General features: G+C 40.0%; 2 protein-coding genes and 2 long non-coding RNA genes across 4 annotated transcripts; 2 read left to right on the forward strand and 2 right to left on the reverse strand.

The window, feature by feature from the left end:
- The first annotated feature begins 9,928 nt into the window (after positions 1-9,928).
- Positions 9,929-13,224, forward strand: LOC149988463 (uncharacterized). Its single transcript, XM_090252516.1, has 5 exons — positions 9,929-10,063; positions 10,311-10,846; positions 11,110-11,183; positions 11,647-11,684; positions 11,920-13,224. Exons 1-5 carry the CDS (start codon positions 9,940-9,942, stop codon positions 12,759-12,761), a joined length of 1,614 nt encoding a protein of 537 aa, XP_090108642.1. The 5' UTR covers positions 9,929-9,939; the 3' UTR covers positions 12,762-13,224.
- A 328-nt stretch (positions 13,225-13,552) lies between these two features.
- LOC149988464 (uncharacterized) lies at positions 13,553-19,595 on the reverse strand. Its single transcript, XR_016504478.1, has 2 exons — positions 19,529-19,595; positions 13,553-13,710 (listed from the first exon to the last, which is right to left on the reverse strand). It is a non-coding gene; the product is annotated as an uncharacterized LOC149988464 (long non-coding RNA).
- On the forward strand, positions 13,614-19,656 carry LOC149988465 (uncharacterized). The gene is made up of 2 exons (XR_016504477.1): positions 13,614-13,680; positions 19,499-19,656. It is a non-coding gene; the product is annotated as an uncharacterized LOC149988465 (long non-coding RNA).
- A 328-nt stretch (positions 19,657-19,984) lies between these two features.
- On the reverse strand, positions 19,985-23,282 carry LOC112285901 (uncharacterized). The gene is made up of 5 exons (XM_024527265.3): positions 23,148-23,282; positions 22,365-22,900; positions 22,028-22,101; positions 21,527-21,564; positions 19,985-21,291 (listed from the first exon to the last, which is right to left on the reverse strand). Exons 1-5 carry the CDS (start codon positions 23,269-23,271, stop codon positions 20,450-20,452), a joined length of 1,614 nt encoding a protein of 537 aa, XP_024383033.1. The 5' UTR covers positions 23,272-23,282; the 3' UTR covers positions 19,985-20,449.
- Between the last annotated feature and the right edge of the window lie 1,791 nt (positions 23,283-25,073).

A 25,073-nucleotide genomic window follows, 5' to 3' on the forward strand; every position in this document is an offset into this window, starting at 1 on the left:
GCTATTATTATTAGTATAAACTATCACATTAAAAAGATATATTTTTTACAAAAAACAAAAAAACTAACAAATAAACAAACTTTACTCTTTGAGTACATTTTAGTTTTACAAAGATATGTTATGTGAGCATTTAATTATATGATTTTCTGCAATATTTTATTATATATATATTTGGATTAACTTCTTGACAACAAGTGATCTAATTATATTTATCCATTGACAAACAAGGTCTTAAATATTTCAAATACATAAGAAAATGTAAAGAAGAAAAAAAATATATCACAATCTTTTGGTCATATGTACTTGAAATAATTATTGATGTTAAACATAGACCAAATCATAATATGTTTACCAATAGTTTCTGTTCATTCTAACCCAGTGCATACAGAGTTGTGTCACATACTTGACATTGATATTTCACATTACAATAATACACGATTACGGGTATTAAATTCCTGTTCACAGGCTCGGGCACTTTCATTTTCACGGTTCCGACAACGTTCAGGACGACTTGCTGTGAAGCTGCAATCTAGCGTTACTGTGGATTCAGTGAGTAACTTGATCGTTATAGATTTCACTCAGAAACAGAGAGCCGATCGGAATACATCGATTCAAAGACTGGCTATTTCACTCTAAACAAAGTGATCCCGGCTGGATCGAGGTTGTGGAGCAACCGAAAACATGCACATATTTGTTCACGAAGTCTTCATGTTCGTCTCTCTAACATCCCCGTCAAGCTTTTTCTCATGAGCAGCCCCACTTGCTAGACGACAAGCGAAGCATGAGATCACCCATCGCAGAGGACGATAGCAAATGATTTGATTCTGAGCTTTGACAATGTTGAGGAATCATGCAGGTACAGTTGGACGAGGTCTACATTAAACCTCATGTCTAGCGAACGCACTTACGTCAGTAGCAACTCGTCATCTCTTGTAAAAACCTAAAATCAAACATGGAGTGGTCAATGGATAGGGCACGTAGCAAGAACCACATTACATGCAATGACCCAAGTGATATAAAAAACAGCCTTTCTCACGAGGAATCTACCCTACCTTGCCGTTTAATGGAGTTGTGTAGTGATCATATTGATCTACCATGCTGAATTTTCAGAACTGCGTAACGTCCCTAGCTTGAGTCGTAAAATCTACCGCAAGCTTTGTTAGCGTCTACCAATACTCGTTTCACCAGCTCCATCCACGCAATTCAGTCATAATCAAACAATCTTTCTTAGATCAGCGTCGTGATTCGCTTCAATATGATTCTCCAATACCATCACTTCTCCACGCATCGACCAGGTGAAGTTAAATCAGCCCAACCGTTAGTTAAACCTCTGTGTAAAGGATACAACTGGTCCACTTGATATTGAAATGGACCGGTGAATCAGCTTGCTTCCGCTAAACATTGCACAGTACATCATTCCTAAACTTACTTAGCCTTCGGGCAACTCTAAAAGTTTCGGTGATGCTAGGGCAAAATGAGCAGGTGGGTGGCAACGACACCCAGATTATCCACCGATCGTGCACACTAGCGTGTGGTGTACAGGTCAACAAAACGCGAATCTGGTCACGCAGTCATCGCCTACTATTATCCCACACACTGCAGCTCTGGGGGGCGCGTGTGTATTTTTACCCTTTGTGGAACTAGCCAAGACTTCATGAAATGTCTATGATACGTCGTTAACCAAAAACAAGGCAACTTCTACAAGGAAGCTCTAATAAGCTAGACTCCATGAAGCCAGGTTGAGGTCATGTCTGGCTTAGTGACAAGAAAGTGCTAGCTCCACCCCAAAGCAGCCAACTATCTAGCCTTTGAGAGAAACCCCATCTGGTCCAACTTGAAATAATGCCTTAAGATATATATATATAGATATGTGTGTGTGTGTGTGTGTATGGATGTATGTTTGTTGTCTTGCATCGCTTTAAAGATTTCTCTCTACCATTGTAAGATTGTGATGAAACCATTGTGCTGATCTTGTCCGCAAGTTTGTGGGATGGATTCAATGTGGCAAGCTTGAAATCAAACCAAATGCTGGCGTTACATGGCCTCGGAAATACATGTGGCGGTGTTTTCTGAGCCACTTTTCAGGATTAGATTTTGCCATGTTTTCAGCAGCCTCGTTCTAGACATGGAATCTGGGTGTGCACATGAGTACATTAATTTCTTGAGAGTTATTTCAAGTAAGGTTGAGGTTGACAGTAGTGTATCAAGAAGTTTGGCTAGTGAGTCTTTTTTAGCTAACATTTCTTCATTCAGGTGGTTCTAATTTTTATTATTTGATTTTTTTATTTATTACAATTTATGAGTAAGCCAACTACAAGATTAAACAAATAGAATATAGAAATTACGGTATAAATAAAATTTTGATTTTCTCTTGTACTATATTTCCGTGGAAGACATCTTATTTATATGTTGCAATGTCGAGTTAAGAAGTTTCTACAAAATTTGGATTTCTTTCATACAGTAAGGTCATTTTTTATTTTATTCGTTTGTCAAGTTTTGGTAATTAAAACCTCACATAGAATGGAAAGCAATAAATAGGCTTGTAAAAAATTGTATTATATTTTTTGCATAAAAAGGAATAAATCAGAAAATTAGTCATTGATATTTAAAAAAATATTATACTCAATGCAACACGAACTTCAAAGTTTAGACATTTTAATGCATAAATTTTATGTTATATATATAAAATTATCAATAAAAATGTATAATTATTCAATAATATTTTTAGATTTTTTAACTTATTATTGAAAAACAAAATTTTTAAGTATTTAATAAATTAGGGTTTTATTTCTAAATAAAAAATAAATTAAGTTGGATGATTCTTTAAAATATTTTTAAATATAGAATATATTTGGCATTTATTAAAACCTAATAGTTATATTTAACTTTATCTCTTTATAAATTAAGCAATTTAGATCTTATTTCTTTTAATTACTTATTTAATTATTTGATTATCTATATTTTTTCATTTTTTTATTAATAATAATTCTTAGAAATTAGCTACTACTTTTTTAAAGCTATTTCTTTATTAGAATCTCTTAGATTTTTTTTTTTTTTTTTTTTTTTTTTTTTTTTTTACCAATATCTTGTTGACTTTTATATATTCAAAATCCTATTTAAGCAAAATAAAAAATATTCTAACACATTCTTTAGGTTTCTTGTGATAGAATTTATTTTTATTTAAAATTTAAAATTTAAAATTTAAAGTGCAATAAAAGACATTTCTATTGATTTTTTAAAAAATTCTACATAAAAATAAATTAAATCCTCAAATCTTTATTTAAAATTAGTAATTTTGATAATTTAACATCTACCACAATGATATTTATAGCAAAATTGATTATAAGAATGTACTTATATTTGATTTGGTTTGATTTCTTATTTAATTTTAGATTTTTTTTTTTTAGTTTATTTGTTTAGTTCATAATTCAAAATTTTCTTAGATTTCTCTCAAGAAAACATTTTGGGGACCTGATTTTTTGTTACTATAAGTGAAGAATAATAAATTAGAATAATAAGACTCTTTGGAAATATTTTTCATTAGTTTCTTAATTGTATCTTTAATTTGAGAAAAAGAATATTTTAGTTGGTTTAAATTTGGAATAATCTTTTGCTATGATTTTTTTTGTTTTTTTTATACTTCCTAAAATATAGAAATTTACTTTGTTTAAGTCTCATCTAAACTATATAGTATTCTATTATTAATTTAATAAGTAAATAATATTTAAATATTATTTTTTGTTAAGATGATCTTGGTTTTTTTAGAAGAATATTAAATGAACCAACTTTAAACTTAAATTAAGACAAATGTCTCCACTTTGCTCCACTTTGATCTACTTTTGCAATCTCTAGAAATGTGCATTCTTTCATTAATCTCACAATTTTGTTCTCAAATAATGTGGTATTTTAAAAGGGATGAGAAGAGTTGAAAATAGAACTCTTAGGAAGGGTTGCAATGGAGTAGCTTGGAAAAAGTATAAGACAATTAATTGTAAGAGGTCAATTGCAAAGGTAGAAATAAGCTATAAAAAGACTATTTTATATCAAAAATAAGTTGGAGAGATGTTAGAGGTGAATTATAAAGAAGGATTGACAAGAGAGGTATGACAAGAAGAAAAGTTTACAAGGATGCCAAATAATAAAAAATAATTAATAGTTTTATATTTTATTTACATTAAATTGATTTAAGAATTAGATGGATCAATTTGATATTCTTTTTTATTTATTGCCATGCTTCTATTATACTTTTAATGTTGTAGTAAATTTAGGTTTTTGTAATTAAGTTTTTTTAAATATTTTATTATTTTATTTAAGACTTTTTACTCTCTTTTCTATTCTCTTTTCTTTCTTGATCAACATAAAAAAGAAAATACCATTTTAACTCTTTTTGAACATTTTGACCTTCTTAGCCAAGTTCTTAATCTACCAATTATATATAGATATGTATAAAGTCAAATCCACATCTATAAAGCTTCTAAGAAGTTTGTCCATAAGATATTGTATAATTTATCTATTTTAACCTATTTTATCTAATTCCTCACATCTAAATAAATAATATTGTTAATTATGTGTGTGTTATAATATGCCTCTTTCATTTGCATGTTATTTTTTTTTAAAATTAATTTTTAATTTTAATTTAATTTTAATTATTTTTAAAAAAGATGATGGTTAAAAGAGACACTGTAAACATTTTATATAAAAAACTAAATGTTTGTCTCAAAAATTTATTTATTTATATTTATTTATTTATTTATTTTTATATTAATATTAGAATTAAATATTGAGCTGCCAAATGTTCCTTGAGTGCAGAAGCATGTTTTTAAGTCAGTTTAAGTTGTATATTGGTCATGCAAGGTGTAGTAATATTAATTAGAGATGTAGCAATAGTAAATGGGGATGTAGTATTAATATTTTTTTATTTGAACTCATTTTAAAATTAATAACCACTAAATCAATTAAATGTATAACTTTTTATTATATAGAATTTATACCATATTTAAAGAGCATGTAGTTGATTAAATTCAAATTTTATTTCAAATAGATAATTAATTTAGGTTTTTATACATATATTAATATATTTTTAAATATATATATAATAAAATAATTTAAATTTTGTATTCAAGTTTTCAAAGAATAGATGCACTTTAGAATAAAAAGAACATATTTGTTCTATCAAAATTCAATAATATTTTTGTCTTCAAGATAAGATAAAATATAATTAAAGTATTTAAGATGTTATATTGATTATTTCAACAATAAGTAAAATTAAAAAATATTTAAAGAAGACATAAATTATAAAAATTTGATTTTTTAAAAAATCTTAAAACATAATTTAATTTATTTTTATTATATATATGTATATATATAAGCATATATTTTTAAAAAGTTAAATTTTAGAAATTTTAGATTCACTTAGTTAAAAAATTCCAAATATCAAAAATAGAAGTTAGTAATATATAATAGGTAATAAATTCTATTTTAAAAAATCAATAAATAAATATAAAAATGATAAATTATTAGAAAATATAAGAAAGTATTTAAATATTTTCAACATGTTACAAAGATAAATTTAAATTATTTGTTAGTTAAAATGCAAAGAAATTGGCTAGTTAGTTTTAAAATGTGAAATTGACTTAAAAAATAACAAAATATGATAGTTGTTGGTTTTTCTAAAAGTAAATTGATGAATTTCTATGTATGTGTTGCAATTTCAACAACTATTAATTGATATGAACTAGAATGATATTGAACTTTATTTTTACATTCCTTTTAAAATACAATATGATATAAAAATGTTGTTGCTTTAATTTATTTGTTTTTCAAATAAAAGTTGAACAATTGGTTTTTCTAACAACATTGATAATTGATTTTTTGCATTCTAATATGCAAGTTTTGTGATAGCATCTCATTAATACTTTAATTTTTTTTATAGAAAATACTTCTATCAATCAAAATAAATATTGAAGCATAGAAGAAATAAAAATTGATGTTGTATAATTTAAATATTTTAAAACTAAAAAAATAAATCAACAACTATAAAAATAATCGAACTTATATTGTGGAAGCGTTGTCATGTTGTAACACAACTATATGGTGAAAGATGATAATATGGATCTTATTATAGAAGATCCAAGTTAAAAAAAAAAGTAGAAAAATATGGATAAAAGATAGGAAGGTAGTAAAACTTTTAGTAGTAATGCTGCCTTTTTAGAAAAAATAGCTTCTACTTACTTTGTAAGGCCAAAAATAAGGCAAAATAAGGTAGATTGGAAAAATAAATAATTTAGACATCTTTAGGAAGACGTTAAGAGTAAATTCTAGTAAAAATTACTTAAAAAAACTAGATGTTGATACCCAGAGAGGGCCAGTTATGAACTAGGGTCGAAATCAGACCTTGTGGCACAAAACCGAGTCTCGACAACGACTCCGGGACTCTTTGGCAGATCGGAGAGTGGGATTTGATAGAAGATTGGATAAGGTTTCTAAGGGCATTGATTTTCGGTGATTTGGAGTTGTTATGACTTTGTAAGAGCTTTACAAAGTCAAGGTTTGTTTTGGATGACTTGGATTTTATAAAATAAAATGGGGTTTATGTTTTGGATGATTTCAAGAATTTTGTAATAGATCTACGAGTGAAATTTTGTGGGTTTATGGTTATAGTTGTGTTCAATATGTGTTGTGAATTTGAGCTCGATCTACGGGTTTACGTTTTGGATGATTTCAAGAATTTTGTAATAGATCTATAGGTAAAATTTGTAGGTTTATGGTTATAGTTGTGTTCAATATGTGTTGTGAATTTGAGCTCGATCTAACGGTTGAATTGAGGGATATTGAGGTTTAAGTGGATCAATGTCTCAAAAAGTAGAACTTTAGGTCTAGTAGAGGTTTTTAAGGTTTCTTGCAACCTACTAGTTGGATTGGAGTGAAACTTATGTGAGAGGATATAAGACTTGTTTTTCTATGTATATGAGAATTTTGAGATCAATCGAAAGGTACAAAAAAGAGATATTGGCTCTGGATTATTGGCATCAAGGTTGGAGAAGGAGGCCAACCAATACCCGAGCACACTTTTGAGATTATCGCCTATTTGGTAATTCCGATCATTTTCAAAAAATTTGTGATTATTTTCAACTTAGTTTTTAAGAAGTCTGCAAAATTTGAGTTAAGATCAATGGTTTATTCATTAGTTATTGAGGTTTAAATCTGTTGTTGGAATTACTAGGATTGGGTTAGGAATTGGTTTAGGGTTTGGATAGGGTTTGGTTAAGGGTTTAGGGTAGGATTAAGGATTTGATTTAGGATTTGGATAGGGTTTGATTTAGGGTTTGGTTAGGGTTTGGTTTAGGATTTAGGATTTGGATTTAGGATTTAAGTAGGATTTATTTTAGAGTTTAGAATTTGGATTAAGATTTGATTAGGGTTTGATTTAGGGTTTTGGGTTTGGTTTAGGATTTGGTTAGGATTTGTTTTAGGATTTGGTTGGGGTTTGGTTTAAGGTTTGTTACGGATTTGATTTAGGATGGAGGATTTTATTAGGATTTAAGATTTAATTAATTTTGGCCTAAAATTTGAATGAAGTTCAATATGATTTTAACTAGAATTAAATTAAGATTGAATTGAGATGTATTTGAGTGATATTTGTGATCATTCTAATATTACTTTAAGAATTTTTATTGTTTGTTTGAAATTTCTTTGAGGTTTTTTTTTTTGAATTTGATTAAGGTTGTTTAGCATTATTGTGGTCCAATTAGAGCATTATTAGTATTCTATTAGAATTAGGATTTTGTTATTGCAATTTCTATTCTTCCTTCCAAAGCCAAGAACCCAGAGCATTTTCAAGCAAGCCTTGAGGTATTACGACAGCGTGACAACCAAATTGCTTGACGTGAGTCGTAGGTACGAAAATTGGATTTGTTGAATGAAGATCGGATGGCGCATTTGGATGGAGAACCATCGAACATCGAAGCAGAGGATGAAGATGTAGCAAAGGAGAAGGTCACCAATTCAAAGGGTGGTAAGCGAATGCCATTGATTGAAGAAGCCAATGCTGCTACGTCTATATAAAGTTGAGGCTAAATTATATTTGCGAGGACGCTACACAATTAGGAGTGGGGGTATGTAGAATAGGTAAATAAACTTTGTGATAAGTTACTGGTTGGTTATTGATAACCTTGAGAATTAGACTGATGATTAGGTAGTTTAGTTGACAACAATAGGTTGTTAGTGGAATAAATGATTAAGAATTCAAATGATCATAACCTTTGGAATTCACTGGCCGGCAGATCATCTTTTTGGTAGGATAAATAGGTTGAGGAAAGAGCAATCAAGGCCAGACTGAGATTTGTAAGCCAAAAGCTAGAGTGAGAGTCGTAAGCCAAGGTAAGCTTGGTGCTACCTCTTTATTTTCTTTATTATTTGCTTATGAAGAATTGTGATTGAGAGAAGTATTGTTGAATTGATAATCATAGAATGGGTTATGGGTTGAATTAAGACGAAAGTAGTAAGCCCTGGTGCTTTGTAGTTTGATACTTGATTTTAGAAAGCCAGAATATAGGCAATTGTGACACTAACAAACCTCATTCATATAATTAGTCTTTCTCCGTGTTCAAACCCACCTCTATTAGTTCAATTGCTTTGGTCTACTGAAGCATGAACACAATGAAAACAACAAATACCAAAGATGGGTTCTAATTTTTTAAAAATTATATATTTAATTAATTTATGTATTAAATAAATTTTCAAAAATTACATTAGTATTTAATATTTATCATCAAATATTTAAAAAATATCAGTTAATTTCCTTGCTTATAAAAATGATGTATAATAAAAAATTATTTTCCTAATTAATAAATAATATTTTTTTCAACTTGGGTTGTTATTTTCTAATTTTGTATATTTAATCTTCAAAAAATTTATAAATTAATATCAAAGATTTAATAAATATTCTATAAGAGCTATACATTAAAAATAAATATTAAGCTGTAAATAAATAAATAAATAAATAAATATTTAACTTCCTCTAAACCTTTAGTAAAGATTCATTGCACTACACTGAACATATTCACATGATACGTTTTAATGTCGAAAACATCAAAAAAACGAGAAGATATAAAATAGAAATACAAACAACCAAACTTACATCAAAATCATTACGCGTGCAACAACTGACATAAATACGCAACCCAAGCAAGAAATGCGAAGTATGATAAACTAAATTCATGAGAGCAAAAACCAAAAGACACCTCAGAAGAAAAACTGCACAACAGCATTCATCCTGCAGGCAACCAGCCCAGCAGCTTCGAAGTGATCCTGAAGTAAAAAATAGAGTGGCCCCACCAGGGAACGCAACCCCACCAGAACTAACCAAACCCAAACGCGCCAAAAGCAAAGTCTACACAGTCCAGAGTATAAAGCCTAGAGCGAGCGCCACAGCGTAGCGCAAGCACCAGGAACGAGCGCGCGGGAAAGAAACTGCCGGAGTAGGAGGAACGACCTTTCATGCTCGTTCTCACTCCCTCTGACTGTCCCTCGTCGCCTCCGCCTTCCTTCTTCGTCTCCTGCTCCCTTTCTCCCTCGCTACCGCTACCGCTTGCGCTTCCCCACCCCTCGTTGTCCCCTGCTGCGTTTCCATGGCATTAGGGTTTTGAGCGCCCTCGGCCGCGTTTGTCCGGGATCGCCACTGCGGGCCCGCCCGAGCGTGCATGGTGCTCCTCCTCCGCGCGTCGCATGGGTGTCGGTCGCGTGCGTCGTGCGGTCTGGCGCGAGCGACGATGCCTCGGCGCGGAGGCTGCTGCGCTTAATCCCATCTGCGTCGAGGCGCCTTCGCTGGAGTCCGGGCAGGCGGATGTCGGTGGTCGGGGGCGAGTGCAGGAGTGCGTTTGGGAGGGGAAAGAGGACTAGGCGGGAGAGGAGGACGAGGTGGAGGAGGAGGAAGGAGGGATGGAGGATGACGCGGGAATTGCGTCGACCGTGGTGGTAAAGACGCGCAGCGCCTATACGTGGCTGGATAAGCTTAGGTTTCTGAAGGGGCTGCTGCCGCAGGATCCGAACCTCGACTTCTCGTGTAAGATTCTCACCGGCATTGTGGCGTTGTTGTGTTGGATGAGTGGCGGGGGGGTTCAGGGTGTGACCGATAGCGTGCCATTGTGGTCGGAGGGGCCAATTCGGTGGCGGATTTTGGCGAGGCGGGTGGGTGTAGTGGGTGGGAGGTGGGGTGCGTGGGCAATGCGCGCGTGGTTTAAATTTAGGAAGCGCGTGCGGGAGTGGGTGTGGTGGAGACGTGAGGTTCTAAAGGGTGCGTGTAATTGCAGTGGAGTCTGGGAGCCGGGATTCGCATGGAGTGTACAAACGCCCAGACGTGGATGTGGCGAGCTTGGAGGAGACGTGGAAATTTCTCTTTAATGCTAAGGAGCAGCTGAGCAGGAAGTCCAGGAAGCTGTGTTTCTGGCCGAAGAGCAGCGATCACATCGTGAAGGAGTGTGATCAGTTCACGGGACAGTCGGACGACGGGAAGCCGAGTCGTCCGAGCAGCGACGGTTTGCGGGGGTGGGATGAATGCGGGAGGTTTGCACCGGGGGGTGCGGAGGACGGCGGTGTAAGGAGCGTGAAAGGTGGTGCGGAAGAGGACAGGTTGCGGGCATCGGGCGTGTCGGACGAGGGGCTGACGAGCACGTTGTCTCCAGAACATGTAACATTACAGAAGTTCGGGGATGAGCAGTCTCGATTGAACGAGAATGGCAGAGTCGGTGGGGTGGCTTGGTTGGGTGCGGAGCCGTCGGCGTGCAAAGATGGTGGCAAGTCCGCGGCGAAAAGGACTGAACGAAGCGGCTGTGACCTCGCATTGAACGTGAGTTCTCTCTCTTACCGCACGGCCAGTCGATTGAGTGAATCAGTCCCCCCCCCCTCCATTTATATATTTTATTTGTTCTTGGGAGGGAGTAGTAATAAATGAGTGAGTTGAGATGTGATTGCTGCATGCATTCATGTGGGGTGGTGCGTGTATGTGATATGCACGAGGGTGTCCGGTGACGCAGTTGGGGTAGATAGAAACGGCGAAGAACGCAAGCAAGAGAGACGTTTGAATCGTGACGTGTCACTTTTGTGGAACAGATTGCAGCGAAGACCCAGAAGCTACACAAGTTTGAGGAGACGAGGGTGGTCACGCAAGAGCACAGGCAGCAGAGGTGAGAGCCCGGCATCCAGCACACGGGAAGGGTTTTGGTTTGGGAGGGGAGAGGAAGGGAGCTTTCAAGTATGTGTCGGTGAGGGGTTAGGGGTGAGTAGCAGGCGTTGGCTGTGTGGAACCGCGAGCGCTGTGTTAGGGGACGGTGGATGTTGTGTGTCGAATGCGTACCTGGCTTGGCAGGCGACAGTTGTGTTGGACGCAAATGGTTTTTGTGAGCATGGTCGGAGCAGGCAAACAGAGTGGTGGTGCGCATGTGTTGGACTGATGCGATATAAGCAGAGAGGGCGAGGCGAGGGGCATTGGCTGCGCGCGCAGCGACGTCCCTGTGCGCGCTGAACGCAGAGCCTGAGACAGTTGGTGGGGAGATGTTGGGTGTGGGAGTTACACTTGTGTTAGGGCGCTAACGGTATGTGCGCGTGTGTGTGTATGTGTTTGTGTGCGCGTGCGCTGGTTGGTGAAAGGTCGGGCTTGAAACGGAGGCAAGGGTCGGAGGAAAATGGTACGTGTTTTGGATGAGTGCAAGTTGTGGTTGGGTTGTGGGGTGAGTTCGGGGATGCTGGTGTTGAGGGTGGCATTGGATGGATATGAGCGTAGTTGGTGGAGGGGATGGGGTTGTAGGGAGCAGTTGCATGCATGCAGTAGGGTCGAAGGCGACGTGGTTTGCGCGCAACGGAAGCGCGGGTTTGTGCGTGGGTGAGTGGCCGGGTCTAAGCGGGGGCATGAACTGAATCCAGGGACGAGTTCCGGGAAGAACGAGCAGCACGTGACGCCAGCGGCGGAAGCAGGCGGCAACGAGAGCAAGAATCAGGCGGTGCAGGTGATGGAGCTAGCGTCGGATCATCCGAGCAAGAAACCGACCGACAGCCTGGTGTACATCACGTACCAAGTGTTCCTTCAAGCCGGCAGAGGGGGCCTGACGGCACGAGAGGCCGCGTCGCGAATAGAGGAGGCCGGGCTGGGTGCCGTGTTCCAGGGGCTGGTGAAGCCTCGGATCAAGATCGGGAAGATCATTCGCAACAATCCATATTACTTCCAGGCGGGGGAAGGCAGGTACATATTGTGTGAAGCTATCGTGGGGGTGACCCAGGCCACAGCATCGCCGTCGCCCCAGTGTGCTGCCGAAACCATTGTACAGGATAAAGCATCGACGGTGAAGACGGACAGCAAGAAAGAAGCCGCGGCCATGGCTCGGAGAGAGGGGACGGCGAGGTACTGGGCTCAGATGAACGCCAGCGGGCGCACAAGGGCACCGAAGAGCCGACACGTGAAGGGAGGTGCGAGCAGGCAGAAGGTGCCAGCAGTGTATTGGAAAAGCGACGAGAGTTCGGTGACGTTGAAAGGAGGCGATGAGAGCGTGAAGTGGGAAGAGAAGTGCGGGAAAGAGGAATCCGAGGCGGGCTTGCAGGCAAACGCGAAACCCCGATTGAAAGGCATGTACAAAAGCGCCGCCGTGGGCGGAAAACCGTGCAAAAGGTCGGACGGCAAGAACTGGCAATGCCCGCTGATGGCACCGTCGAACTCGAACTACTGCGAGCACCACCAGAAGCGGATGACGAAGGACACAGGGGAAGCGTAGCGGAGTGGGAGAGGCGTCCGGGGGGGGGGGGATGATTCATTGGAACAGTGGTTGCGACACCGTTCCCTGTAATAGAGAAAGAAGACTAACAGATGAAGCTGTCTGCGCAAGATCACGGAGGTCATATATTTTGGCGGATCTCCTACGACACTGGAGTGTGCGCAGAAAGCGGCACGAGGTCGGGAGAGGACGGAAGGGACTGTATACTTTGAAGGCCTGACACGGGATCGTGCGAGTGTAGCATTCTTGATTCCTCGTGATATTAGCGAGGGATTCGAAGTGAAGTGAGATTTAGGACATTACACACATTAACCCTGGATGCCGGGGGGGATTTTCAAAGCGGATAGAAGTGCGAGGTCGAAGATCAGCTCGAGAGAATGAGGGTTGCTCTTTGGTTTATTAGGATCCTGTTGAAGGTTTACGATTTGCATTTTTGATGAGCAACCGCACCCGGAGTTGTGAACGACGGACTACCAAATTGAACGGTGGGTGTGGAGGGGGGAGGGTGGGGTGGGTCTGTGATTGGTGATGGTATTGTGGGAAGATTTACGGTCTGTAAAGCATTTGAAAGAGCCGAATGTGGACGTTTTTTCGGGATTTGTGTTGCGTGATGTTGGAGTGATGGTTGGAGGGTGGCAGACGTGGGGCACGATGAATGTGGTGTGATTGTTGGGAACGGCAGGGGGCAACAAAGGGTAAGGATAACACATCGGGCAACATTGCATCCGGTACGCTAGGAAAAGGAGCATGGCACAGGAAGTGGGTCGGGGAGGATGGAAGAGAATGGATGGGAGGGAGCGTGGAGTGTTGATTGTTGGAAGGGGGGACTGGTTGTGAGTGTGATGGAATGGAGTGGGGTGGGCGTTGGCATGGAGCTTTTGATGGGAAGCATTGAGGTGGGAGTGGGAATGAATGAAAGGTGCAGGTATTGGAAGTGAAGGACGGCTATCTTTGTTTTAATTTGGAATTTTTACGTGTTGGCTGATCTCTAGAGAGTTGTCAGTAGTTTGGCACAGCGTGTTAATATATCAGGCGAAGGCAGTGCTTTTCAGTACAAGTTAATCAAAGCATTTGTGGACGTTTCGTCGTATTTGGAATGTTGATCATCTTTATATCTGTGTCTTAGTTGACTAGCATTTGGTGTTTGTGTGTGTTGAAACTTCCATTTCTTCATGCTTTGTCTTTTTATATTCTGGTCAAAGCTCAGGAATTGTTCTAGAAGAGTGTTTTGTTGCCTTTCTAGTTGTTTTGCCTGCCCTCTTGGGATCTTAAGTTTTAGCAACTTGGGGATTGTTTTCAGTTGTTCCTCGTGATTCCAGATTGTTTGTACTTGGCTGTTTTAAGACGCTGCAGAGAGTGGGATTATATATATCATATTGTCTAATTTGTATGAGTTGACCTTGCTGAGGGAATATTCTTAAGACGGTATTTCGAAGATAGTAAAAATTAGTTATTGAGTTTTGAATGTAAATATTTCCCTCTTGTGTTGCTTGATCTACATTTACATTCTTTATTCACATCCATTTATGTCTTGTGTGAACTCTAATATAAGATAAGTATGAAAATAAAATTCAATGTCTTACATTAGAAGGGTCTGTATGCATAAATGCAATATTTAAACCTGTCAATTAAATATCTTATTCATATTCTAATTTTTATTTCTTTATTTATGTCCTTTTATGATTGTCAATTAGAATGGAGAAACGTATATAAATCTAATGTCATGCATATGCTTCTTTTTTACTATTATTTTAATAACCAACTTTTGTTTTGGAATGGTCAATTTTTTTCCTATCCATTGCAAATTTCAATTTGATAGTTCTATTGTATCCAATACCATAGATTTCTAATAATTAAGTTATAATTAAGCTATACTTATCTTATATTAGAGTTCACACAAGACATAAATGGATGTGAATGAAGAATGTAAATGTACATCAAGCAACACAAGAGGGAAATATCTGTTGTAGGAATTACTAGGATTTGGTTAGGAATTGGTTTAGGGTTTGGATAGGGTTTGGTTAAGGGTTTAGGGTAGGATTTAGGATTTGATTTAGGATTTGATTAGGGCTTGGTTTAGGATTTGATTAGGATTTATTTTAGGGTTTAGAATTTGGATTAGGGTTTGGTTAGGATTTGATTTAGAGTTTTTGATTTGGTTTAGGATTTGGTTAGGATTCGGTTTAGGATTTGGTTGGGATTTGGTTTAAGGTTTGTTTAGGGTTTGATTTAGGATGGAGGATTTTATTAGGATTTAAGATTTAATTAATTTTGGCCTAAAGTTTGAATGAAGTTTAATATGATTTTAACTAGAATTAAATTAAGATTGAATTGAGATGTATTTGAGTGATATTTGTGATCATTCTAATATTACTTTAAGAATTTTTATTGTTTGTTTGAAATTTCTTTGAGGTTTTCTTTTTTTGAATTTGATTATGGTTGTTTAGCATTATTGTGGTCCAATTAGAGCATTATTAGTATTCTATTAGAATTAGGATTTTGTTATTGTAATTTCTATTCTTCCTTCCAAAGCCAAGTGCCCAGAGCATTTTCAAGCAAGCCTTGAGGTATTACGACAGCGTGACAACCAAATTGCTTGACGTGAGTCGTAGGTACGAAAATTGGATTTGTTGAATGAAGATCGGATGGCGCATTTGGATGGAGAACCATCGAACATCGAAGCAGAGGATGAAGATGTAGCAAAGGAGAAGGTCACCAATTCAAAGGGTGGTAAGCGAATGCCATTGATTGAAGAAGCCAATGCTGCTACGTCTATATAAAGTTGAGGCTAAATTATATTTGCGAGGACGCTACACAATTAGGAGTGGGGGTATGTAGAATAGGTAAATAAACTTTGTGATAAGTTACTGGTTGGTTATTGATAACCTTGAGAATTAGACTGATGATTAGGTAGTTTAGTTGACAACAATAGGTTGTTAGTGGAATAAATGATTAAGAATTCAAATGATCATAACCTTTGGAATTCACTGGCCGGCAGATCATCTTTTTGGTAGGATAAATAGGTTGAGGAAAGAGCAATCAAGGCCAGACTGAGATTTGTAAGCCAAAAGCTAGAGTGAGAGTCGTAAGCCAAGGTAAGCTTGGTGCTACCTCTTTATTTTCTTTATTATTTGCTTATGAAGAATTGTGATTGAGAGAAGTATTGTTGAATTGATAATCATAGAATGAGTTATGGGTTGAATTAAGACGAAAGTAGTAAGCCCTGGTGCTTTGTAGTTTGATACTTGATTTTAGAAAGCCAGAATATAGGCAATTGTGACACTAACAAACCTCATTCATATAATTAGTCTTTCTCCGTGTTCAAACCCACCTCTATTAGTTCAATTGCTTTGGTCTACTGAAGCATGAACACAATGAAAACAACAAATACCAAAGATGGGTTCTAATTTTTTAAAAATTATATATTTAATTAATTTATGTATTAAATAAATTTTCAAAAATTACATTAGTATTTAATATTTATCATCAAATATTTAAAAAATATCAGTTAATTTCCTTGCTTATAAAAATGATGTATAATAAAAAATTATTTTCCTAATTAATAAATAATATTTTTTTCAACTTGGGTTGTTATTTTCTAATTTTGTATATTTAATCTTCAAAAAATTTATAAATTAATATCAAAGATTTAGTAAATATTCTATAAGAGCTATACATTAAAAATAAATATTAAGCTGTAAATAAATAAATAAATAAATAAATATTTAACTTCCTCTAAACCTTTAGTAAAGATTCATTGCACTACACTGAACATATTCACATGATACGTTTTAATGTCGAAAACATCAAAAAAACGAGAAGAAATAAAATAGAAATACAAACAACCAAACTTACATCAAAATCATTACGCGTGCAACAACTGACATAAATACGCAACCCAAGCAAGAAATGCGAAGTATGATAAACTAAATTCATGAGAGCAAAAACCAAAAGACACCTCAGAAGAAAAACTGCACAACAGCATTCATCCTGCAGGCAACCAGCCCAGCAGCTTCGAAGTGATCCTAAAGTAAAAAATAGAGTGGCCCCACCAGGGAACGCAACCCCACCAGAACTAACCAAACCCAAACGCGCCAAAAGCAAAGTCTACACAGTCCAGAGTATAAAGCCTAGAGCGAGCGCCACAGCGTAGCGCAAGCACCCGGAACGCGGAATAAATATTAAGCTGTAAATTAACTGATATAAGCAAGGAAATTAACTGATATTTTTGAAAATTTATTTAATACATAAGTTAATTAAATATATAATTTTTAAAAAATTAGAACCCATCTTTGGTATTTGTTGTTTTCATTGTGTTCATGCTTCAGTAGACCAAAGCAATTGAACTAATAGAGGTGGGTTTGAACACGGAGAAAGACTAATTATATGAATGAGGTTTGTTAGTGTCACAATTGCCTATATTCTGGCTTTCTAAAATCAAGTATCAAACTACAAAGCACCAGGGCTTACTACTTTCGTCTTAATTCAACCCATAACTCATTCTATGATTATCAATTCAACAATACTTCTCTCAATCACAATTCTTCATAAGCAAATAATAAAGAAAATAAAGAGGTAGCACCAAGCTTACCTTGGCTTACGACTCTCACTCTAGCTTTTGGCTTACAAATCTCAGTCTGGCCTTGATTGCTCTTTCCTCAACCTATTTATCCTACCAAAAAGATGATCTGCCGGCCAGTGAATTCCAAAGGTTATGATCATTTGAATTCTTAATCATTTATTCCACTAACAACCTATTGTTGTCAACTAAACTACCTAATCATCAGTCTAATTCTCAAGGTTATCAATAACCAACCAGTAACTTATCACAAAGTTTATTTACCTATTCTACATACCCCCACTCCTAATTGTGTAGCGTCCTCGCAAATATAATTTAGCCTCAACTTTATATAGACGTAGCAGCATTGGCTTCTTCAATCAATGGCATTCGCTTACCACCCTTTGAATTGGTGACCTTCTCCTTTGCTACATCTTCATCCTCTGCTTCGATGTTCGATGGTTCTCCATCCAAATGCGCCATCCGATCTTCATTCAACAAATCCAATTTTCGTACCTACGACTCACGTCAAGCAATTTGGTTGTCACGCTGTCGTAATACCTCAAGGCTTGCTTGAAAATGCTCTGGGCACTTGGCTTTGGAAGGAAGAATAGAAATTACAATAACAAAATCCTAATTCTAATAGAATACTAATAATGCTCTAATTGGACCACAATAATGCTAAACAACCATAATCAAATTCAAAAAAAGAAAACCTCAAAGAAATTTCAAACAAACAATAAAAATTCTTAAAGTAATATTAGAATGATCACAAATATCACTCAAATACATCTCAATTCAATCTTAATTTAATTCTAGTTAAAATCATATTAAACTTCATTCAAACTTTAGGCCAAAATTAATTAAATCTTAAATCCTAATAAAATCCTCCATCCTAAATCAAACCCTAAACAAACCTTAAACCAAATCCCAACCAAATCCTAAACCGAATCCTAACCAAATCCTAAACCAAATCAAAAACTCTAAATCAAATCCTAACCAAACCCTAATCCAAATTCTAAACCCTAAAATAAATCCTAATCAAATCCTAAACCAAGCCCTAATCAAATCCTAAATCAAATCCTAAATCCTACCCTAAACCCTTAACCAAACCCTATCCAAACCCTAAACCAATTCCTAACCAAATCCTAGTAATTCCTACAACAGATATTTCCCTCTTGTGTTGCTTGATGTACATTTACATTCTTCATTCACATCCATTTATGTCTTGTGTGAACTCTAATATAAGATAAGTATAGCTTAATTATAACTTAATTATTAGAAATCTATGGTATTGGATACAATAGAACTATCAAATTGAAATTTGCAATGGATAGGAAAAAAATTGACCATTCCAAAACAAAAGTTGGTTATTAAAATAATAGTAAAAAAGAAGCATATGCATGACATTAGATTTATATACGTTTCTCCATTCTAATTGACAATCATAAAAGGACATAAATAAAGAAATAAAAATTAGAATATGAATAAGATATTTAATTGACAGGTTTAAATATTGCATTTATGCATACAGACCCTTCTAATGTAAGACATTGAATTTTATTTTCATACTTATCTTATATTAGAGTTCACACAAGACATAAATGGATGTGAATAAAGAATGTAAATGTAGATCAAGCAACACAAGAGGGAAATATTTACATTCAAAACTCAATAACTAATTTTTACTATCTTCGAAATACCGTCTTAAGAATATTCCCTCAGCAAGGTCAACTCATACAAATTAGACAATATGATATATATAATCCCACTCTCTGCAGCGTCTTAAAACAGCCAAGTACAAACAATCTGGAATCACGAGGAACAACTGAAAACAATCCCCAAGTTGCTAAAACTTAAGATCCCAAGAGGGCAGGCAAAACAACTAGAAAGGCAACAAAACACTCTTCTAGAACAATTCCTGAGCTTTGACCAGAATATAAAAAGACAAAGCATGAAGAAATGGAAGTTTCAACACACACAAACACCAAATGCTAGTCAACTAAGACACAGATATAAAGATGATCAACATTCCAAATACGACGAAACGTCCACAAATGCTTTGATTAACTTGTACTGAAAAGCACTGCCTTCGCCTGATATATTAACACGCTGTGCCAAACTACTGACAACTCTCTAGAGATCAGCCAACACGTAAAAATTCCAAATTAAAACAAAGATAGCCGTCCTTCACTTCCAATACCTGCACCTTTCATTCATTCCCACTCCCACCTCAATGCTTCCCATCAAAAGCTCCATGCCAACGCCCACCCCACTCCATTCCATCACACTCACAACCAGTCCCCCCTTCCAACAATCAACACTCCACGCTCCCTCCCATCCATTCTCTTCCATCCTCCCCGACCCACTTCCTGTGCCATGCTCCTTTTCCTAGCGTACCGGATGCAATGTTGCCCGATGTGTTATCCTTACCCTTTGTTGCCCCCTGCCGTTCCCAACAATCACACCACATTCATCGTGCCCCACGTCTGCCACCCTCCAACCATCACTCCAACATCACGCAACACAAATCCCGAAAAAACGTCCACATTCGGCTCTTTCAAATGCTTTACAGACCGTAAATCTTCCCACAATACCATCACCAATCACAGACCCACCCCACCCTCCCCCCTCCACACCCACCGTTCAATTTGGTAGTCCGTCGTTCACAACTCCGGGTGCGGTTGCTCATCAAAAATGCAAATCGTAAACCTTCAACAGGATCCTAATAAACCAAAGAGCAACCCTCATTCTCTCGAGCTGATCTTCGACCTCGCACTTCTATCCGCTTTGAAAATCCCCCCCGGCATCCAGGGTTAATGTGTGTAATGTCCTAAATCTCACTTCACTTCGAATCCCTCGCTAATATCACGAGGAATCAAGAATGCTACACTCGCACGATCCCGTGTCAGGCCTTCAAAGTATACAGTCCCTTCCGTCCTCTCCCGACCTCGTGCCGCTTTCTGCGCACACTCCAGTGTCGTAGGAGATCCGCCAAAATATATGACCTCCGTGATCTTGCGCAGACAGCTTCATCTGTTAGTCTTCTTTCTCTATTACAGGGAACGGTGTCGCAACCACTGTTCCAATGAATCATCCCCCCCCCCCCCCGGACGCCTCTCCCACTCCGCTACGCTTCCCCTGTGTCCTTCGTCATCCGCTTCTGGTGGTGCTCGCAGTAGTTCGAGTTCGACGGTGCCATCAGCGGGCATTGCCAGTTCTTGCCGTCCGACCTTTTGCACGGTTTTCCGCCCACGGCGGCGCTTTTGTACATGCCTTTCAATCGGGGTTTCGCGTTTGCCTGCAAGCCCGCCTCGGATTCCTCTTTCCCGCACTTCTCTTCCCACTTCACGCTCTCATCGCCTCCTTTCAACGTCACCGAACTCTCGTCGCTTTTCCAATACACTGCTGGCACCTTCTGCCTGCTCGCACCTCCCTTCACGTGTCGGCTCTTCGGTGCCCTTGTGCGCCCGCTGGCGTTCATCTGAGCCCAGTACCTCGCCGTCCCCTCTCTCCGAGCCATGGCCGCGGCTTCTTTCTTGCTGTCCGTCTTCACCGTCGATGCTTTATCCTGTACAATGGTTTCGGCAGCACACTGGGGCGACGGCGATGCTGTGGCCTGGGTCACCCCCACGATAGCTTCACACAATATGTACCTGCCTTCCCCCGCCTGGAAGTAATATGGATTGTTGCGAATGATCTTCCCGATCTTGATCCGAGGCTTCACCAGCCCCTGGAACACGGCACCCAGCCCGGCCTCCTCTATTCGCGACGCGGCCTCTCGTGCCGTCAGGCCCCCTCTGCCGGCTTGAAGGAACACTTGGTACGTGATGTACACCAGGCTGTCGGTCGGTTTCTTGCTCGGATGATCCGACGCTAGCTCCATCACCTGCACCGCCTGATTCTTGCTCTCGTTGCCGCCTGCTTCCGCCGCTGGCGTCACGTGCTGCTCGTTCTTCCCGGAACTCGTCCCTGGATTCAGTTCATGCCCCCGCTTAGACCCGGCCACTCACCCACGCACAAACCCGCGCTTCCGTTGCGCGCAAACCACGTCGCCTTCGACCCTACTGCATGCATGCAACTGCTCCCTACAACCCCATCCCCTCCACCAACTACGCTCATATCCATCCAATGCCACCCTCAACACCAGCATCCCCGAACTCACCCCACAACCCAACCACAACTTGCACTCATCCAAAACACGTACCATTTTCCTCCGACCCTTGCCTCCGTTTCAAGCCCGACCTTTCACCAACCAGCGCACGCGCACACAAACACATACACACACACGCGCACATACCGTTAGCGCCCTAACACAAGTGTAACTCCCACACCCAACATCTCCCCACCAACTGTCTCAGGCTCTGCGTTCAGCGCGCACAGGGACGTCGCTGCGCGCGCAGCCAATGCCCCTCGCCTCGCCCTCTCTGCTTATATCGCATCAGTCCAACACATGCGCACCACCACTCTGTTTGCCTGCTCCGACCATGCTCACAAAAACCATTTGCGTCCAACACAACTGTCGCCTGCCAAGCCAGGTACGCATTCGACACACAACATCCACCGTCCCCTAACACAGCGCTCGCGGTTCCACACAGCCAACGCCTGCTACTCACCCCTAACCCCTCACCGACACATACTTGAAAGCTCCCTTCCTCTCCCCTCCCAAACCAAAACCCTTCCCGTGTGCTGGATGCCGGGCTCTCACCTCTGCTGCCTGTGCTCTTGCGTGACCACCCTCGTCTCCTCAAACTTGTGTAGCTTCTGGGTCTTCGCTGCAATCTGTTCCACAAAAGTGACACGTCACGATTCAAACGTCTCTCTTGCTTGCGTTCTTCGCCGTTTCTATCTACCCCAACTGCGTCACCGGACACCCTCGTGCATATCACATACACGCACCACCCCACATGAATGCATGCAGCAATCACATCTCAACTCACTCATTTATTACTACTCCCTCCCAAGAACAAATAAAATATATAAATGGAGGGGGGGGGGACTGATTCACTCAATCGACTGGCCGTGCGGTAAGAGAGAGAACTCACGTTCAATGCGAGGTCACAGCCGCTTCGTTCAGTCCTTTTCGCCGCGGACTTGCCACCATCTTTGCACGCCGACGGCTCCGCACCCAACCAAGCCACCCCACCGACTCTGCCATTCTCGTTCAATCGAGACTGCTCATCCCCGAACTTCTGTAATGTTACATGTTCTGGAGACAACGTGCTCGTCAGCCCCTCGTCCGACACGCCCGATGCCCGCAACCTGTCCTCTTCCGCACCACCTTTCACGCTCCTTACACCGCCGTCCTCCGCACCCCCCGGTGCAAACCTCCCGCATTCATCCCACCCCCGCAAACCGTCGCTGCTCGGACGACTCGGCTTCCCGTCGTCCGACTGTCCCGTGAACTGATCACACTCCTTCACGATGTGATCGCTGCTCTTCGGCCAGAAACACAGCTTCCTGGACTTCCTGCTCAGCTGCTCCTTAGCATTAAAGAGAAATTTCCACGTCTCCTCCAAGCTCGCCACATCCACGTCTGGGCGTTTGTACACTCCATGCGAATCCCGGCTCCCAGACTCCACTGCAATTACACGCACCCTTTAGAACCTCACGTCTCCACCACACCCACTCCCGCACGCGCTTCCTAAATTTAAACCACGCGCGCATTGCCCACGCACCCCACCTCCCACCCACTACACCCACCCGCCTCGCCAAAATCCGCCACCGAATTGGCCCCTCCGACCACAATGGCACGCTATCGGTCACACCCTGAACCCCCCCGCCACTCATCCAACACAACAACGCCACAATGCCGGTGAGAATCTTACACGAGAAGTCGAGGTTCGGATCCTGCGGCAGCAGCCCCTTCAGAAACCTAAGCTTATCCAGCCACGTATAGGCGCTGCGCGTCTTTACCACCACGGTCGACGCAATTCCCGCGTCATCCTCCATCCCTCCTTCCTCCTCCTCCACCTCGTCCTCCTCTCCCGCCTAGTCCTCTTTCCCCTCCCAAACGCACTCCTGCACTCGCCCCCGACCACCGACATCCGCCTGCCCGGACTCCAGCGAAGGCGCCTCGACGCAGATGGGATTAAGCGCAGCAGCCTCCGCGCCGAGGCATCGTCGCTCGCGCCAGACCGCACGACGCACGCGACCGACACCCATGCGACGCGCGGAGGAGGAGCACCATGCACGCTCGGGCGGGCCCGCAGTGGCGATCCCGGACAAACGCGGCCGAGGGCGCTCAAAACCCTAATGCCATGGAAACGCAGCAGGGGACAACGAGGGGTGGGGAAGCGCAAGCGGTAGCGGTAGCGAGGGAGAAAGGGAGCAGGAGACGAAGAAGGAAGGCGGAGGCGACGAGGGAGAGACAGTCCTCCTCCCCGAAATCATCATTCAAGCAAATCGAGCGACGTGGCGATGATGTCCTTGCCTCGCCTCGCCTCGCCTCGCCTTGCCCCCATCCCCCGAGCATCCTGGCTCAGTGCCCTGCCCTGGCCTGCCCTGCCAGCCTACCCCTAATTTCCCCCCGCCCCTCCCCCGCCCTTCAATACCACCGCCAAGCCATTTCAGCATTAGTTTTTCTCTTTACCCTCGCTCTGCTCTGTGTCAGAGAGCAGTCGTGTAGAGTTTGCCCCTCTGCTGTGCCCATCTGCTCTTGGCTGTGTGTCTTTGGTTCTGTTTAGTTGGGCGGTTTTGTCTTCGTACAGGAGTCATTGTTGTCGTTTTTTGTCTCACTGATGGTGTTTATCGTGGATGCGTGGCGGCATCGACACATCTTTCGGTATTGTGTATTATTAGAAATGCAGTAAATATAGATTAGGATTTGTGGAGGATCAGTATGGGTTGATTACGTTGTAATATTTAAGTGTTTCATTATTTCAGATTACTTTCATGAGTCAAAGGAATATCTTAATGAGAAGAACCGTTATAGTAATTTTAAAATCCGAGTGAAATTACAGTTACTACCTTATTGTTGAGATCATTAAATGTAGTCGGCACTCTCCATAATATTTACTGTAGACTACAATATTTTGAGTCTAGTGGAGAAGTACTGTTTATCATCTCCTTTTTTCTCTTTCTTTTATACGAGACACAACCAGATGAACAGATTTTTATGTGTGAAGCTCTCTCTCCTTAGAAACCCTCTTATGTGTATGACTTATTACTATTCTTGTGTGTGTGTATGACTTACTACTACTCTTGTGTGTGCATATGACTTACTACTATTCTTGTGTGTGTGTATGACTTACTATTACTCTTGTGTTTTTCTAAACATTCTCAACACGTTATCAACACGACTTTCTTCTATACACTATTACAATTTTTTCCTCTAGTCTTTGACTCTTCAAACCTGTTGCTACCCTTGCTCAGTGTCTGCTTCATGATCTTGTTCTTCCTGTTGCGCCCCACGCTTGCCGCCAAATCCGCCACTGCCGTCGTTGCCACCCTATCGCCCGCCATTGTCTGCCATTGCATGCCGCTTCCACCTTGCCGCCCTACTGCTGCCCTACCGGTGCCTGTTGCCGCCATCTTATTGTTGTTTTATTTCCTTAATCTGTAATCTCTTTTAAATATATATATATATATATATATATATATATATTTCAAGTTCAAGTTTAACATTTTATTTGACTTTATATTTTAAGGTATGTTTTACTCAACTTTTCTACTTGATATTGTATTTTCTTTACAGATTTATTTATAATGAGTGCTTCAACATCTTCAACTCCTTCTACTATGGTTCCAACTAT

Source organism: Physcomitrium patens, chromosome 8 (assembly GCF_059467195.1).
Source record: "Physcomitrium patens ecotype Gransden chromosome 8, ASM5946719v1, whole genome shotgun sequence".
NCBI lineage: Eukaryota > Viridiplantae > Streptophyta > Bryopsida > Funariales > Funariaceae > Physcomitrium > Physcomitrium patens.